This window comes from Odocoileus virginianus, chromosome 4, assembly GCF_023699985.2.
Source record: "Odocoileus virginianus isolate 20LAN1187 ecotype Illinois chromosome 4, Ovbor_1.2, whole genome shotgun sequence".
In the NCBI taxonomy this organism is placed as follows: domain Eukaryota; kingdom Metazoa; phylum Chordata; class Mammalia; order Artiodactyla; family Cervidae; genus Odocoileus; species Odocoileus virginianus.
Window position 1 is genome coordinate 40,849,811 of NC_069677.1, and position 16,019 is coordinate 40,865,829.

General features: G+C 37.7%; 1 protein-coding gene across 9 annotated transcripts in view; it reads left to right on the forward strand.

The window, feature by feature from the left end:
- Nucleotides 1–16,019, forward strand: part of ZBBX (zinc finger B-box domain containing) — a 114,598-nt gene that overhangs the window by 67,131 nt on the left and 31,448 nt on the right. For 8 of the 9 annotated variants that reach the window (XM_070466469.1, XM_070466468.1, XM_070466467.1 and 5 more), the window contains 4 exons: nt 4,954–5,074; nt 12,535–12,644; nt 12,999–13,099; nt 14,512–14,591. In XM_070466469.1, coding sequence (XP_070322570.1) covers nt 4,954–5,074; nt 12,535–12,644; nt 12,999–13,099; nt 14,512–14,591 — 412 coding nt within the window. The remainder of the gene's footprint in view (nt 1–4,953; nt 5,075–12,534; nt 12,645–12,998; nt 13,100–14,511; nt 14,592–16,019) is intronic. The other variant, XM_070466472.1, reaches the window with a different exon arrangement.

Consider the following 16,019-nt stretch of genomic DNA (forward strand, 5'->3'; position numbering starts at 1 on the left):
GGTTCAGTTGGTAAAGAATCCACCTGCAATGTGGTAGACCTGGGTTTGATCCCTGCATTGGGAAGATCCCTTAGACAAGGGAACAGCTACCCACTTAAGTATTCTGGCATGGAGAAGTCCCTGGACTGTATGGTCCGTGGGATCACAAAGAGTCAGACATGACTGAGCGGCTTTCACTGTGATACTCAGTGAAAACTTTGTATTTTCTTATGTGCTTCATACTATAGAACTTTGTATTTTCTATGTGCTTCAGACACAAGTCAGGTTTTTTGTCTTTTTTGCTTTTTTTTTGCTAGTGATAAAGAATCCACGTACTGATGTTGGAGACACAAGAGACACGGGTTCTATCTCTGGAGTAAGAGGTGGCAACCCACTCCAGTATTCTTGACTGAAAAGTCCCATGGACAGAGGAGGCTGGTGGGCTACAGTCCATGGGGTCTCAAAGAGCTGGACACGACTGAGCACACTACTGCTGCTGCTTGCTTTTTGCAGAGAAATAGACATACAAATGGAGGTTTATATGCAAACTAAGTAGACTGTCTCTCTGGATTCATTTTCTCTTATTTTTACGCGATTCTGTGCCTCTAGAGGCTGACTCTAGAGACTGCATCACATAGCTCCCTTGTTCTCTGGCTTCTAGTTGGGTTTGGCTAGTTGGAGACACTAGCAAAACATTGAAGGGTGAGAAGAAAAGGGAGAGGTATCCTCTCCGTCTATTTTCTGATGTGCTCAGATTTTGCAGTCACTGCATTGTCCGCCTATTTTATTAGAAACACTCAGATTACCATTTGTTCACAATTATTGCTTTCCATAGCTACTTACAAGACTCTGTCCTCTCAAGCCTAAGGTTGGTAACAGCTCCCACTATTTTTAGTCTCTGCTTCAACATTGCTTGTTCCCTCAGCTCTGCTCCCTGATTACAAGTTAGTTCCTTCATTTGACCTTCTTCAAATTACCCCTCTGAGATTTCTCTTTCCTGTTAGGACCTTGACTTATACTGATGATCAAAAAATGGATTTCTAAGAAGCCAAGGTTCAAGTTGAGGTCTAGAAAATGAGTTGAAACATAGAGACAGATTAATATGTGCAAAGCGCTCCATGATGGAGAGTTCCCTATTGTGTTAATGGAACTGAAGGGAGATGTGTGTGGCTGGATCTTAGAGAGCAAAGCAGACTATTGTAGCACAGTAGGTTGGAGAGGAATTACAGTGTGGTTTTTGTGGAGAAATCATCAAGATGAGGACTTCCGTTGATAAAATATGTGATTATTTTGCCTCAAAATATTATAACTATTACTGTTTTTGTGTGTGTATATTGTATGTATATGTTTATAAATATTTTACTTTTTCTAAGATAGTAGATAAAAAGAACGTTTATAAAATTTATGTACTTTATGGAGAAAAATTGCAGTAAGAACCTCTTCTCGCCCTCTTCCCGCTCTCTAAGAGATTATCACTAGCTTGGATTTTGTGTTTTCCCATTCCCTTAATTCCCTGCGGTTTATTGCATGTGTGTTTATTGCTTCTCTAAACAATATATTGTTTAACTTGCACGTATTTAAACATGGTATGGGCTTCCTTGGTGACTCAGCAGGAGAGACTCTGCCTGCAATGCAGGAGGTGAAGGAGACACGGGTTCAGTTCCTGGGTCTGGAAGATACTGACGAGGAGGAAATGGCAACCCACTCCAGTATTCTTGCCTGAAAAATTCCATGGACAGAGGAGCCTCGCGGGCTACAGTACAAAGGGAGGCAAAGAGCCGGACACGGCTGAGCGACTGAGCACACACACATACACTGTGTAAATGGAAAGCTAGTATATTATTCTTTTACAACCGGTTTAATATTTTCAAGATTATTTACTGAGATTTACCCATAAAGATGTGCATAGCTGCATTTCATTCACGTCACTGCTTCACAGTTCTCTGCTTATACCACTATTTACCTGTTTAAACATTGACAGTTGTCTGGCTTGATTCCCATTTGGGGGAGGAAAGAGGTTGAAGTATTTACTCTCCCTCTTCGTGTGCTGAGGTTTTTGCAGTGACTGTATTCTCCGCTTATGTTACAAAGCAACACTCAGATGACCTTTCATCCACAGCCGTTGCTTTCAGTGATTCTTACAAAGTTTTCCTACATTGTCCTCTCAAGTCTAGGGTTGGTAACAGCTTTTCATAATTTTTACTTTCTGAGTGCTTCAACATCACTTGTTTCCTTCACCCTACCCAGCAAACACTACTCTTAAGAATATTCTTGCCCAGGTCTCCTAGCACTCATGTGCACACTTTTCTGGGTTCTTATTCCTAGGAGTAAAATAAATGGGTTATGGGGGTATCCATGTCTTCAACTCTGCTAGGTAAACTTGAATTATTTACCAATGTATTAGTTTATACTCCCTCTTGCAGTGTATAAATAAATGGTCTGGCTGCTTCCCATTATCACCAACACAAATTGGCAGCTTAAAAAAAAGAATTGCTGGCATGATACAGATGAAATTGTATATGTTATTTGTGTACCTCATTACACATGACATTATGTTTTCCTATGTTTCTTGGCCATTAGCTTTGAATTTTCAAGTTTCCTAGTTATTTGTGTTATTGATTTCTGACTTAATTATGTTGTAGTGAACTCTAAAATCTGATTTCCTTCAGTGCAAAAGGCAAGTACTTACAATGACCTAGAAGATTCACTAATATTATGGCTTCCCTGATGACTCAGTGGGTACAGAATCTGTCTGCAGTGCAGAAACCTGGGTTCGATCCCTGGGTCGGGAAGATCCCCTGCAGAAGGGAATGGCTACCCACTCAAGTATTCTTGCCCAAAGAATTCTATGGACAGAGAAGTCTAGCAGGCTACAGTCCAAAGGATCACAAAGAGTCGGACACAACTGAACGAATAAACACAAACACAACTGGCCTCCTGGTTGTTCCTTAAACACTTTGGGCAAATTTGTATCTTAAGGCTTTTAAAAGCGTTGTCTATTAAGGAAAATGCCTGTCATTCCTTTAGTATAAACAATGGAACGTCTTACGCTGAAGGTAGCCAGGAAACCTTTAAACAAGGGAGCAAACCAGAACCTAAGGTACAGAGCTTGCATGGCATTGTTCAGGGAGGCATGCCTCATAAATCCATGTGTTTGAGATTTGTTTTCTGTAAGCAACTTCAAACAAAGATTATCCTGCTTAATGCATTACATAGCTAAAGACTCTTTCTAGAAAATATCAGTAATCCATTTGCCAGAAGGTCTAGCTAGCATATTCACAATCAAGGTAACCCAGGCCACCTGCCATCTTATTTCCTGGGAATGTGTCATTGGTGATGGGAGGAGAGTGAGGCACAGGCCAGCTGCTTCATCTCCTTCCTCCTCATCTCCCCCCTAAACTTGGGGATTATCGCTCAAGTCAGTGGCTTGACTTGGCCAGGAAAAAAAAAAAAAGTCCTCATTGTTTTACTTTCAGCTTTCCTGTTGGGATTTTTTTTTTCCTTCATGAAAAGGAGGACTCACAGTGGAGGGCTTTTCTTTCTCCTATGACTTGTCTCCTTGACTCCTGCTCTTTTAGCTCATGCATCCTGGTGGTGGTTCTCAGCTGTTGTTCAGTCGTGTCCGACTCTTTGCAACCGCATGGACTGAAGCATGCCAGGTTTCCCTGTCCTTCATTATCTATCTCCTGGAGTTTGCTCACATTCATATCCATTGAATCAGTGATGTCATTCAATCATCTTATCCTCTGTAGTCCTCTTCTCCTCCTGCCTTCAATGTTTCCCCCCATCAGAGTCTTTTCCAATCAGTCGTCTCTTCGTGTGAGGTGTCCTAAGTATTGGAGCTTTAGTTTCAGCATCAGTCCTTCCAATAAATGTTCAGGACTGACTTCCTTTAGGATTGACTGGTTTGATCTTGCAGTCCAAGGGACTCTCGAGTCTTCTCCAACACCACAGTCCAAAAGCATCAATTCTTTGGTGCTCAGCCTTCTTTATCAGACAGGACTGAGTGACTTTCACTTTCACGTGACTTTCACTTTCACTTTCTCAGCCTTTATATTCCAACTCTCACATCTGTACATAACTACTGGAAAAACCATAGCATTGACTATACAGAGCTTTGTTGGCAACGTACACCTTCTAGTTGCTGTATTCAGCACTTTTCTATACTGTGGGAAGAACGGGAGTGAATGACACAATCTTTTGGTTTATTTCCATTGTTGGCATTTGGCCGCTTCTAAAAGCTATTTATTAAAACCTGCAGTATGCGCTTGGGATTATTCTCTAGTTTTTGGTCTATAAAAAATAATTGTTCCCCTCTTTACTGCTTCCCTATTTTCTCCAAGAGTTTCCTCCTATTATGGTCAGTTTGGAGAAAGATCTAATATTTAGGAGGGCGGAGAGATAAGTAAATCTGGATTTACACCGCTCTTTTTTTTTTTTCCCCCCAGAAATCTCCATCAATTTTAAATATCTCTGAATGATGGTTTTAATTTAGTAGTACTTCAGAAGCATCTTAAGCATCTGGAAGTAAATTGCCATGTAGATATAAATTCATGAGGACAGTTGTCTCCTCCAGGTGCTATTCTGAGTTATTTATTTTCTGTTTCCCATAATGTGTAAATATTATTGTCAGCAGCTGTAATACATGCCTTTGCATGTGTATGCCTTTATAGAATATATAATGAATCTGTTTTTTTTTATCTTTATTGTGTAAAATAACTAGGTGCTTTAAAAACATTCTGAATCATAAAATTTCTTTCATTTCAAGAAATGATTGAAGAAAACTATGAAAATATAATACATCACCAATATTTAGCACTTTTGCAGCATTTAAGCATAGAACTATTGATTGTATAGACAAATATCAAGGCACATTTGCCTCAAAAATGGTGAGTTCTGTATCTTGAGAGATATGGTAATTTGTATCCTAGGTTATATTAATTATGTGTATTATGTTTGTTTGTTTGTTTTTAGATTCATTGGAAGAATGTGAAGTACAAACTAATCTGAAAATTTGGACAGAACCACTTACTATTGAATTTAAGGAAGATAGTCTATCTTACATGGAAAAATTATGGCTTAAAAAACACAGAAGGTATTTTCTGATTTTTTTGCATTATCAATAAGAAATGTAATGCTATTTCTGTTCCTTTCTTGTGTGACATGTTTTTTTCATAGCAGTGTTATTTATGTACTTCACATCTGTGTAAATAATTTTAAAGCAATATTAAATCCCTGTGAAACTTCTACCATACTGATGAGAATTTTAATTCAATTTATGTATGTAATGCATGGTTGATTTAGGATCTGTCTAAATGAAAATATGTATGTAGGGGGAAAAAAGGCACAACTATGATACACAGTTTAAAAAAATAGCAAAAATAATGCAATAAATGAAAGCTCACTTTGAAAGGTGATTTTTGAGGCTATACTCTTCAGAAACTTTGAAGCTACTTTTAAGTTAACCAGACTTTTAATTTTATATTTTTATTAATAGTATTCAAATGTATTTTATTCAAAAACTGTATCATTAGCTGTACCATTTCATAAATTGTTCAAAAGTTAAACTATTAAATATCAAACCAAAATGATTGAGTACATGTTGGAGTTGTTCATAATTTTACCATGATATAAGAACCATAGAGGGAGGTTCCTTTAAAGGCTGGGAGCTCGGTTTGCCCTGTAGCAGTGAGACTCACACTAGCCTGTGAGTCAGCTAGAGACTATGGCAAAATACAGATTCTTCTTCAGTAGGTATGGGCCGAGCCTGAGATCTTGCATTTCTGAATTCCTAACAGCTCCCATGTGATATTGTTATGGATAATGCTAGTCTCTGAACCGCATTTTGGCATGTAGGGTGTAAGAAAACCTGTCTAGAATATACCAGAAGAGTGGTTTTCAAGCTCTTGTTTCACTTCTAGTAATACAGGACCATCTCCTGAGATGGCTTACTCCATCTTTGGAACATTCTGCCTGCTATAATATCTCCTAGTGAACTGTCATTTTTTTCTGATTGGTTGTGAAACTTGGTCCCGATTCTACTAGTTCCCAGTACAGACCAAATTGACTTTCTGCTCTTCATGATATCCTTTCCTATTTTAAAATCATATTTAAAATTCAAATCATATTTAAATTCATATTTTAAAAATCAGTCTTCATGCCTTTCTTGAAACTTTTATTTGACAGATTACCATATCCCTTCAGCTGTTTTTCATGGATGTATTCCTTTTTCTTTCAATTTTCTTATTTTGAAATAACGCATGCAATTAAGTGTTACAAAACAGTATGAAGAATTTCTACATGTCATTCATTCAGCATTCCTTAAAGGCAACAGCTTATATAATCACAGCATATATCAACACCAAAAAATTAACACTGGTAGAATATGAATCACTAAACTACACGCTTTATTTATTTTTTTTCTTTTCTTTTTTTTTTTTTTTATTAGTTGGAGGCTAATTACTTTACAATATTGTAGTGGTTTCTGTCATACACTGACATGAATCAGCCATGGATTTACATGTATTCCCCATCTCGATCCCCCCTCCCACATCCCTCTCCACCCGATCCCTCTGGGTCTTCCCAGTGCACCAGGCCCGAGCACTTGTCTCATCCATCCAACCTGGGCTGGTGATCTGTTTCACCCTAGATAATATACATGTTTCGATGCTGTTCTCTTGAAACATCCCACCCTCACCTTCTCCCACAGAGTCCAAAAGTCTGTTCTATACATCTGTGTCTCTTTTTCTGTTTTGCATATAGGGTTATCGTTACCATCTTTCTAAATTCCACATATATGTGTTAGTATACTGTAATGGTCTTTATCTTTCTGGCTTACTTCGCTCTGTATAATGGGCTCCAGTTTCATCCATCTCATTAGAACGGATTCAAATGAATTCTTTTTAATGGCTGAGTAATATTCCATGGTGTATATGTACCACAGCTTCCTCATCCATTCGTCTGCTGATGGGCATCTAGGTTGCTTCCATGTCCTGGCTATTATAAGCAGTGCTGCGATGAACATTGGGGTGCACGTGTCTCTTTCAGATCTGGGTTTCCTCCGTGTGTATGCCCAGAAGTGGGATTGCTGGGTCATATGGCAGTTCTATTTCCAGTTTTTTAAGAAATCTCCACACTGTTTTCCATAGCGGCTGTACTAGTTTGCATTCCCACCAACAGTGTAAGAGGGTTCCCTTTTCTCCACACCCTCTCCAGCATTTATTGCTTGTAGACTTTTGGATAGCAGCCATCCTGACTGGCATGTAATGGTACCTCATTGTGGTTTTGATTTGCATTTCTCTGATAATGAGTGATGTTGAGAATCTTTTCATGTGTTTTTTAACCATCTGTATGTCTTCCTTGGAGAAATGTCTGTTAAGTTCTTTGGCCCATTTTTTGATTGGGTCATTTATTTTTCTGGAGTTGAGCTGGAGGAGTTGCTTGTATATTTTTGAGATTAATCCTTTGTCTGTTGCTTCGTTTGCTATTATTTTCTCCCAATCTAAGGGCTGTCTTTTCACCTTGCTTATAGTTTCCTTTGTTGTGCAAAAGCTTTTAAGTTTCATTAGGTCCCATTTGTTTATGTTTGCTTTTGTTTCTAAAATTCTGGGAGGTGGGTCATAGAGGATCCTGCTGTGATTTATGTCGGAGAGTGTTTTGCCTATGTTCTCCTCTAGGAGTTTTACAGTTTCTGGTCTTACATTTAGATCTTTAATCCATTTTGAGTTTATTTTTGTGTATGGTGTTAGAAAGTGTTCTAGTTTCATTCTTTTACAGGTGGTTGACCAGTTTTCCCAGCACCACTTGTTAAAGAGGTTGTCTTTTTTTCCATTGTATATCCTTGCCTCCTTTGTCGAAGATAAGGTGACCATAGGTTCGTGGATTTATCTCTGGGCTTTCTATTCTGTTCCATTAATCTATATTTCTGTCTTTGTGCCAGTACCATACTGTCTTGATGACTGTGGCTTTGTAGTAGAGTCTGAAGTCAAGCAGGTTGATTCCTCCAGTTCCATTCTTCTTTCTCAAGATTAATTTGGCTATTCGAGGTTTTTTGTATTTCCATACAAATTGTGAAATTATTTGTTCTAGTTCTGTGAAAAATACTGTTGGTAGCTTGATAGGGATTGCATTGAATCTATAGATTGCTTTGGGTAGTATAGCCATTTTGACAATATTGATTCTTCCAATCCATGAACACGGTATATTTCTCCATCTGTTTACACACTTTATTTGAATTTCAGCAGTTTTCAGCAGTTTCATCCTTATTCTGTTTCAGGATTAAGTTCAGAATCTCACAGTGCAGTTTTGTCCTATCTCCTTCTCCATTGCAACTCCTTGATCTTTCCTGGTCTTGCATGACATGGACATAAGTACTTGCCGGGTGTTTCATAGAATGTACTCAGTGTGGGTCCATCTCCTGTTTTTTCATAAGACTGAGGTTGCAGATTTTAAGGAAGAATGCCACAGAGAGGAGGTGCCTCTTAGTGCATGATGTCACATTATCGTACTGTCGGTAGAGCTCATCACCAGGTTGTTAACCTTGAACACATGGTTGATGTGCTCACCAAGATTCTCTGCTGTAAAATCACTCTTGCCTTAATAATGAATGTTGTGATCTGTTTGTGCTATTAGAATACCATTGACTGGGTGACTTATAAAGATGTTTATTTTTCACAGTTCTTAAGACTGGGAGGCCCAAGATCAAGGTGCCAACAGACTCGGTGACTGGGTTATCTTCTCATTGTGTCCTCAAAGGGCAGAAGGGGTGAGAGGTCTCTCTTGGGTTTCTTTTATAAGGGCACTAATCCCATTCATGAGGGGTCTACTGTCTTGAACAAATCACCTCCCAAATGCTCACCACCTAATACCATCACTTTGGAGGTTCGAGTTTCAATATACGAATTTTGTGGGGACACAGACATTCAGAACAGAGCTTTCTGCTCCTGGCTTTCCACAGTTTATGACCTTCTCATTTAAAGAATATGTCCCAATAGACCCCAATATCTTAAGTCGTCCTGCTGTCACTTCAAAATTCTAGTCTTAATTCTAAAGTCTTATCTAAAAAAAAGTAAATAAAGTCTTATCTAAATATCACCTAAATCAGATGTGGGTGAGATTCTATGCATGATTCATTCTGAGACAGATTTCTCTCTAACTGTGAATCTGTGTAATCAAAGATGTTCTGTGCTTCTGAAATACAAAGGTGGCACAAGCATAGGATAGATATTCCTATTCCAAAAGGGAGAAATTGAAAATAAAAAAGGAACAAGTCCTGAGCAAGTCTGAAACCTAACAGGACAATGCTGTTAGACCTTAACTCTTGAGAATTTTCCTCTTTGTCAATGCTCTGCCGTCCAGGCCCACTGGGGTGGAAAGCCCTCTTTTGGAGGGCTTTCACACTGAGGCAGTATTGCTGCCCTGAGCCTTGCCTGGTAAGGGCTGGGCCCCCAAGGCTCTGGGTGGCTCTGCCTGTTTCGCCATCCCCATGACTTGGGTGGCCCCATTCCTCTGATGACTCTGAGATGGGTCACATGGTTGTGATTCCCCTGACCTGGAATTGTGACTGTTCTAGTCTGGGGTCATAAGGGCAGCCTTACCCTCAAGTTTTACTGGACATTGCTGTATTGGAGATTCTCTGTTATGGGAAGGATTTTTTTTATTACTTAGTTGCTAAGTTGTGTCTAATTCTTTTGTGACCCCATGGGCTGTAGCCCACCAGGCTCGTCTGTTCATGGGATTTCCCAGGCAAGAACACTGGAGTGGGTTGCCATTTCCTTCTCCAGGAGATTTTCCTGACCCAGGGATTGGATCGAGCCCACATCTCCTGCACTGGTAGTTGGATTATTGACTACTCAGTCACCTGGGAATCCCAGTGGGAGGGATAGCCTTGATAATTTCTGAATTAACTTCAGGACCATTCTTCCATTTTCTTGGGTAATAACTCAGGTCTTCTGTTTAGATGACTGAGTGATCTCCCTGTTAGATGATCCTTTGGATATATACTGGTACTTCCTGTTATATCTTTTCAAATTAACATTTTCATTTTCTTCAAATAAATACCCAGAAGTGGAATAAGTAAATCATATGGTAGTTCTATTCTGTTTTCCATAGCAGGTGCACCATTTTTAATTCCCACCAACAGGGTATAAGGTTCCTATTTCTCCATATCTTCTCCAGCATTTGTTATTTTCTTACCTTTATGAAAATAGCCATTCTAGCAGGTTTGAGGTAGTATCTCATTGTGGTTTCAATTTGTGTTTCCCTGGTGATCAGTGATGTTGAGCAACTTTTCATATACCTGTTGGCCATCAATGTGTCTAGTTTGGAAAAATGTCTATTCAGATCCTGTGCCCATTTTTAATTGGGTTGTTTGTTGTTGTTGTTGTTGTTGAGTTGTATGAGTCATTTGTGTATTTTCAATGTCAATTCCTTATTAAATGTATGATTTACAGATATCTTCTTTCATTTGATAGGCTATCTTTTCATTTTCATTTTGTCAATGTTTCCTTTGCTGTGTAGAAACTTTTTAGTTTGATGAAGTCCCACTGGTGTAGTTTTCCTTTTTTTCTAGTGGATGTTTTAAATGCTAGGGAAGTTTCATGAAAGGGATCATACAGTTTGCATTTACAGTATTTTAAGGTTGGATATTATCAATTAGTTGGCATTTCTACTCCAATCCCCCTATTTTAATTATATCTGCTTCTCAGTCCTAGCTGATCATCAGGAGCATGGGGGCAAGTGAAAATGCTGATTTCTCTACCCAACCTCAGACAAATCAGTGTTTTTAAGGATCTTCTGAGGCAAACCTAAAAATCAATGTTTTTAAGGGTTGTCTGAGGCTTTGCATTTAAAAAAAGATTTTTCCTGGTGATTCTGAGGCTAAAAGGCCTGTACTGATTCCCAGAATAAATTTAGAACACTCATTTCAAGAATGACTTGGTCAGTTTAGTTCCCCCAATGAACTGGTCAATGTTGGGTATATATTTGTTTAAATTTTTAAAAAGGAAAATCTGGTGAGGTGATCCTGTTCTAAAGCATATGTTGTCTTTTATTTATGTGGCATGATCTTTTAACAAAGCAATGGTGCTAGGGTTTTAATATCCAGAATGCAGACTTAGTTTGTTCACTAGCTAGTTGTTTGTTCATGGGCAAATCACATTAATTCTCTTGGTCCACATCTTCTCATCTGCAAAACACTAAGTTTGAAATAGATCTAAGGAGCTCCTTCAGCTCCAATACTCTATTATCTGGACTCTGCAATGCTTTGGTTGAGGTTTCCCCCATAAAATTAGATGTTTTCACTTCGTGAAGGACTATCTAGATATTAGTACATGTATGTGTATCAGTAGTTGAATTTTTATAAAGTATTTTCATGTCAAATTGGAAAGAGGTTTCCAGTGGCCAGATGCCAGTTTGTCTTTGACCTTTAGTCTCTAATATTTTCCATCACTTAATTAAATTGTGGATGTAACATGCTCTTCAAAGCTGGATGATATATAAATATTTTGGAGTGTACTGACATATACATTGCATATATTGGGAAAATTCACAGTCACAATTTGCCAGGAGATCATTACATTTTTGGTGTCTTTGCAAATTGTGAGACAGACAATATAGCATTAATGATTAAGAACATGGGCTTGGGGAGGCAGACTGCTTGGATAAAAAATTCTCTTTGCTGCATTTACTCACTGAATGACCGAACAAGTTGGTTAACTTCTTTGTGCTTCAGTTTTCTCACCAAATTAAGATACTAGTAATGACTATTTAACATTCCTATTAAGATTGAGTACCCCCAAATGGTTTAAAACATAGTTTGGAACATTTTTTTTTTTGTTGTTATATTGATGTTACCTGTGGATATGATTAAGAAAGCCCTGAGTTTTATGTGTGGAACTCCACAAGCATATATAATCTAGAAGGGATGAGCAGCTACTTACTTTCTTATTTAAAACATGACTCCCTCCCCCACTGCTTTGGAATATCTTTTGGAATCATGCACAAGACCTCTAAAGATTCCCATGCTTCATTGCCTTGTATGTGAGACAGGCCACATCAAACTGCATTGTTAATCAGGTGAAAGATGCTTCAGCCACAGCACCTCATGTTCATATAGTGGAAGCCTGTTTTATCACCCTGTTGGCTTGGTGGAAATTTAGAAAAATACCTTCAGTTCCCTTAGAACTTTTCAACATATTTCCAAGGCTGTGAGATGCAACACACCTTTGTAAATTAGCTTTTTAGACAGCATGATGTTTCATGGACTCCATGTGTTTTTTACGAGAACACTGAATTCTATCATAACTTTGATTTTCATCCTAAACAGGAAAACAGTAGGATATGCAATTAAAAATCTTGTGTGACATTAATTTGATTTACAAAATTGTTTTAGTAGATTATGTTATGCAGTTGTACATTTCTTCTGTAAATTAGAGATATGACTATGATTTTCCTTATTAATTTTGTAGACTCATTTGTTTGTGAAATAAATAAGATCTCATCTGGAAAAATTTTAGATGGTGTACTTTAGGCTTTTAATTGCTTCTTGTTTTGTAGAACTCCACTGGAGCAACTTCAAAACATGCTACCGGACACCTTCATACCTCAGTGTAAAACCACTAGTGAGGCACAATGTTCTCAGAATGAAAATGATGAAGGTAGTGACGGTTAGTTCAGACTTGATTAGATATTTTTGAATTTACTATTTCAACTTATATACACTGAGCATTAATCAGCATCTGCTTTTGGTTTCCTTGCATCTCACTACACTGTACACTAGATCAGAATGGCACACACTCTCCTTCCTGTTCTCTAGATGTAGCTTGTTTTGTTTTAAATAGTTTCATTTAAAAATTGAATGTTAAATAATTGTATATTTTACTTGAGCTGGGAAAATTGAGAGTATTTATACCTTTGTGTGGCTGCACAGAACATTCTTCCATTGTTGCCTATGTTATTTGAAGATGAATTATCAGGTAAGGTATACTCTGGATGATATTATTTTTAATCTTATTTTCTAGTTGAGGATATCAAGATGCAATCCCCAGCTCTTTTTCTGTCAATAGAAGAATTAAACATAGAGAGACCTGAACCAGCTCTAAAAATAGTTGAACTGGATGACGTAAGTGCATAATGACCACTCATATTACTTAAAAGAGAGGAAATTCATAACACATAAATAATATGTAGTTACAGCTACATATTGTTTTCGGCAAGATAATTCTTTCATAATTAAGCATAGTTTAATAGTATAAATTTACAAGTGTTTGAATTTAAATATGCTGATAGGAATACAGCAAACTATTATTTTAATGTAGACAGTAAATTTGTGAGCTAAATTGATATTGTGTCATAGTATGGGAGATGAGAAGATATTTCAATCTTTTAACTTGTAGAGACAGTGTTTAGTGTTTGTTTTATTGAGTGGCCAAAGGTTTGTTCCAAGATGAACCTTTTGACCAACCCAGTATTTAGTTTTCTATGTTATTGTGCTTTTAAATAAAGATTATTCTCATTATATGATACTTATTTAATAAAATTTTTATGGATTTGTTTAATGTCATTTAATACTTTTTATTTAAAGGAAAAGTAGTTTTAAGATTTAATGGATTTAGTATAATAACTTGAATATAAACCTCTGGAAAACACCGAGTAAAATCAGCTGGAGCTAGAGTAAGTCAGAGCTACAGCTCCAGGATGAATTCATTTCTGAATTTCTCATCCTCTAGTAACTGAATATACCCACTGTCCTCAATATCGCTTTTACTATGGTTGTCACGGTGAAGGAATACAATAGAGGAAGTACTTTTTGACATACTACTTTCTTCTTTAGGTTAATAGCTTCTGCAGTGTGCGCACATGCATGTGTGTGTGTGTGTGTGTGTGTATGCCTAGCAACATATTTATTTCTGCCTTGGATAAACTGAAGATTCTGAACAGATTAACACATACATGCATGTATATTTGTGATGGCTCTTCATTAAATTGTTGCGGTATAGAGTAAGCTTATGACATGCTGGTCAGAGAGCTAAAAACATCTACTTGGCACTTGGGGCTTCCCTGGTGGCTCAGTGGTAAAGAATCTGCCTGCAATGCAGGAGACTTGTGTTTGATCCCTGGTTGGGAAGATCCCCAGGAGAAGGAGATGGCAACCCACTCCAGTATTTTTGCCTGGGAAGTCCCATGGACAGAGGAGCCTGAACTCCATGAGGTTTCAAAGAGTCAGACACGACTGAGTGACTAACATTTGTACTTCACTTGGCACTTTGTAGTTACAAAATAAAATCTAAGTTGTTATGTTTGGCTCTGGATGTGACAATGGTGATAAGATGAACTATACAGCAAAAGCCCTCAACAATTGTCTGTTGAATTTGTTTAGTTCTCTTAGAATTCATGTTCTATGGCATATAGTCAGAGAGTTTATGACATTTTTTGTGAGAAGAAAAATTCTCTAGATACTGTGCATAAGTTAGCTGGTTAATGTATCATAAATTACCTGAACATACTAATATTATACAACATCCGTTTAATAAGACTTATGAAGTGGAATTTGAAGAACCAGGAAATGCCGTGCCTTATAAAGTTGAGTTAGCAGATGCAGACAGTCAACAAAGGTAAGGTCTTTCTAATTCACTTTGAATGCTTGTTAAACACTCACAAAAAATTTTCTATCTTTTGAGAAGTTCACAACATAAAAAGCACATGAATTTAGTGTTAGAGCATATTTTACTTAAGCCATCTTTAAATTTGGGTACAGTATTACTGGGCTTTCCTGGTGGCTCAGTGGTAAATAATCTGTCTGCAGTGCAGAGATGCAGGAAGCAGAGGTTCGATCCCTGGGTCAGGAAGATCTCCTGCAGAAGGAAATAGCAACCCACTCCACTATTGTTGCTTGGAAAATTCCATGGACAGAAGAGCCTGGAGGGCCATAGTCCATGGGGTTGCAGAGAGTCAGACGTGACTGAGCATAGCACACAATATTACTAATATTTATCAGCATTCAATAATTAGAAAATTATCTATAATTATATGTTTATGCTTTTACCTAGCATCTGGATTATTTAATAGATGCTTCAGAATTTAGGAACTGTCATTATTTGAAGTGACTGACCAAGTCTTATATATTTCATGTAAACTTTCTTACTTTTTGCAAAGATACTCTTTGGATTTTGCTTACTTCAGTTTGTTATGAACCCTAAATAAAAATGTATATTAATGATTAGGTTGAGAGACAAAAAAAAAATCCTCCAAACTACAGATTACTTCTTAGGTGGATTTTACTGTGTGATAAATAAATGAATTATAATGATGCAGTTTGTAACTTTTAAAAGAAATTTGTCATTTCCGAATGAAAAATAACATCTAGCTGTGTCTACTAGTAATGTATAAATTATTCCAAGTCCTCTCTGCTGTTGAAACCTTGGCTAGGATTTCAGGTGGTCTGACTGCAAAGTATTAAGTTGGGTAAACAGCAGAATGAAGCTTCTATTAGGTAGCCCCTACACCGATTCTTTGTTTATATGTTCAGATCACCTTAGGCCCCTGTCAGTATTTTGGAACAGCAGTGGGCCTAAGTGATGCCCTTGGACCTGAAAGTATTCTGGCCTGGAGAATTTCATGGACAGAGGAGCCTGGCAGGCTACAGTCCATGGGGTTGCAAAGAGTTGGACAGGACTGAGCAACTTTCACTTTCACTTTGGACACATAGACCCAGATATCTAGCAGCAAATGTGCTTTTGGCAGGAGACAACCAGATTCTGGTCAGTAGGTAAGAGGTTTATACTTATACACACTACTATAAACCTAAGGAAGTACAGCATTTCTACTCTCTAGTTTGAGTCTTTTATATATTTTATCACAAGCCTTTCCCTTGACCTCCGTGTTAGACAAGGCAGAGAAAGTTACTGATTATGGTTTGGCAATAGTTTTGCATCTTGGGTTTGGAGGTGCCCATAGAGCTTCTTTTCTGGAAAAGTCATAAAGGATCATATATGACACAAAAGAACCTTTTTGGTCAAGCATAATCCATGAGTTTTTTGGTG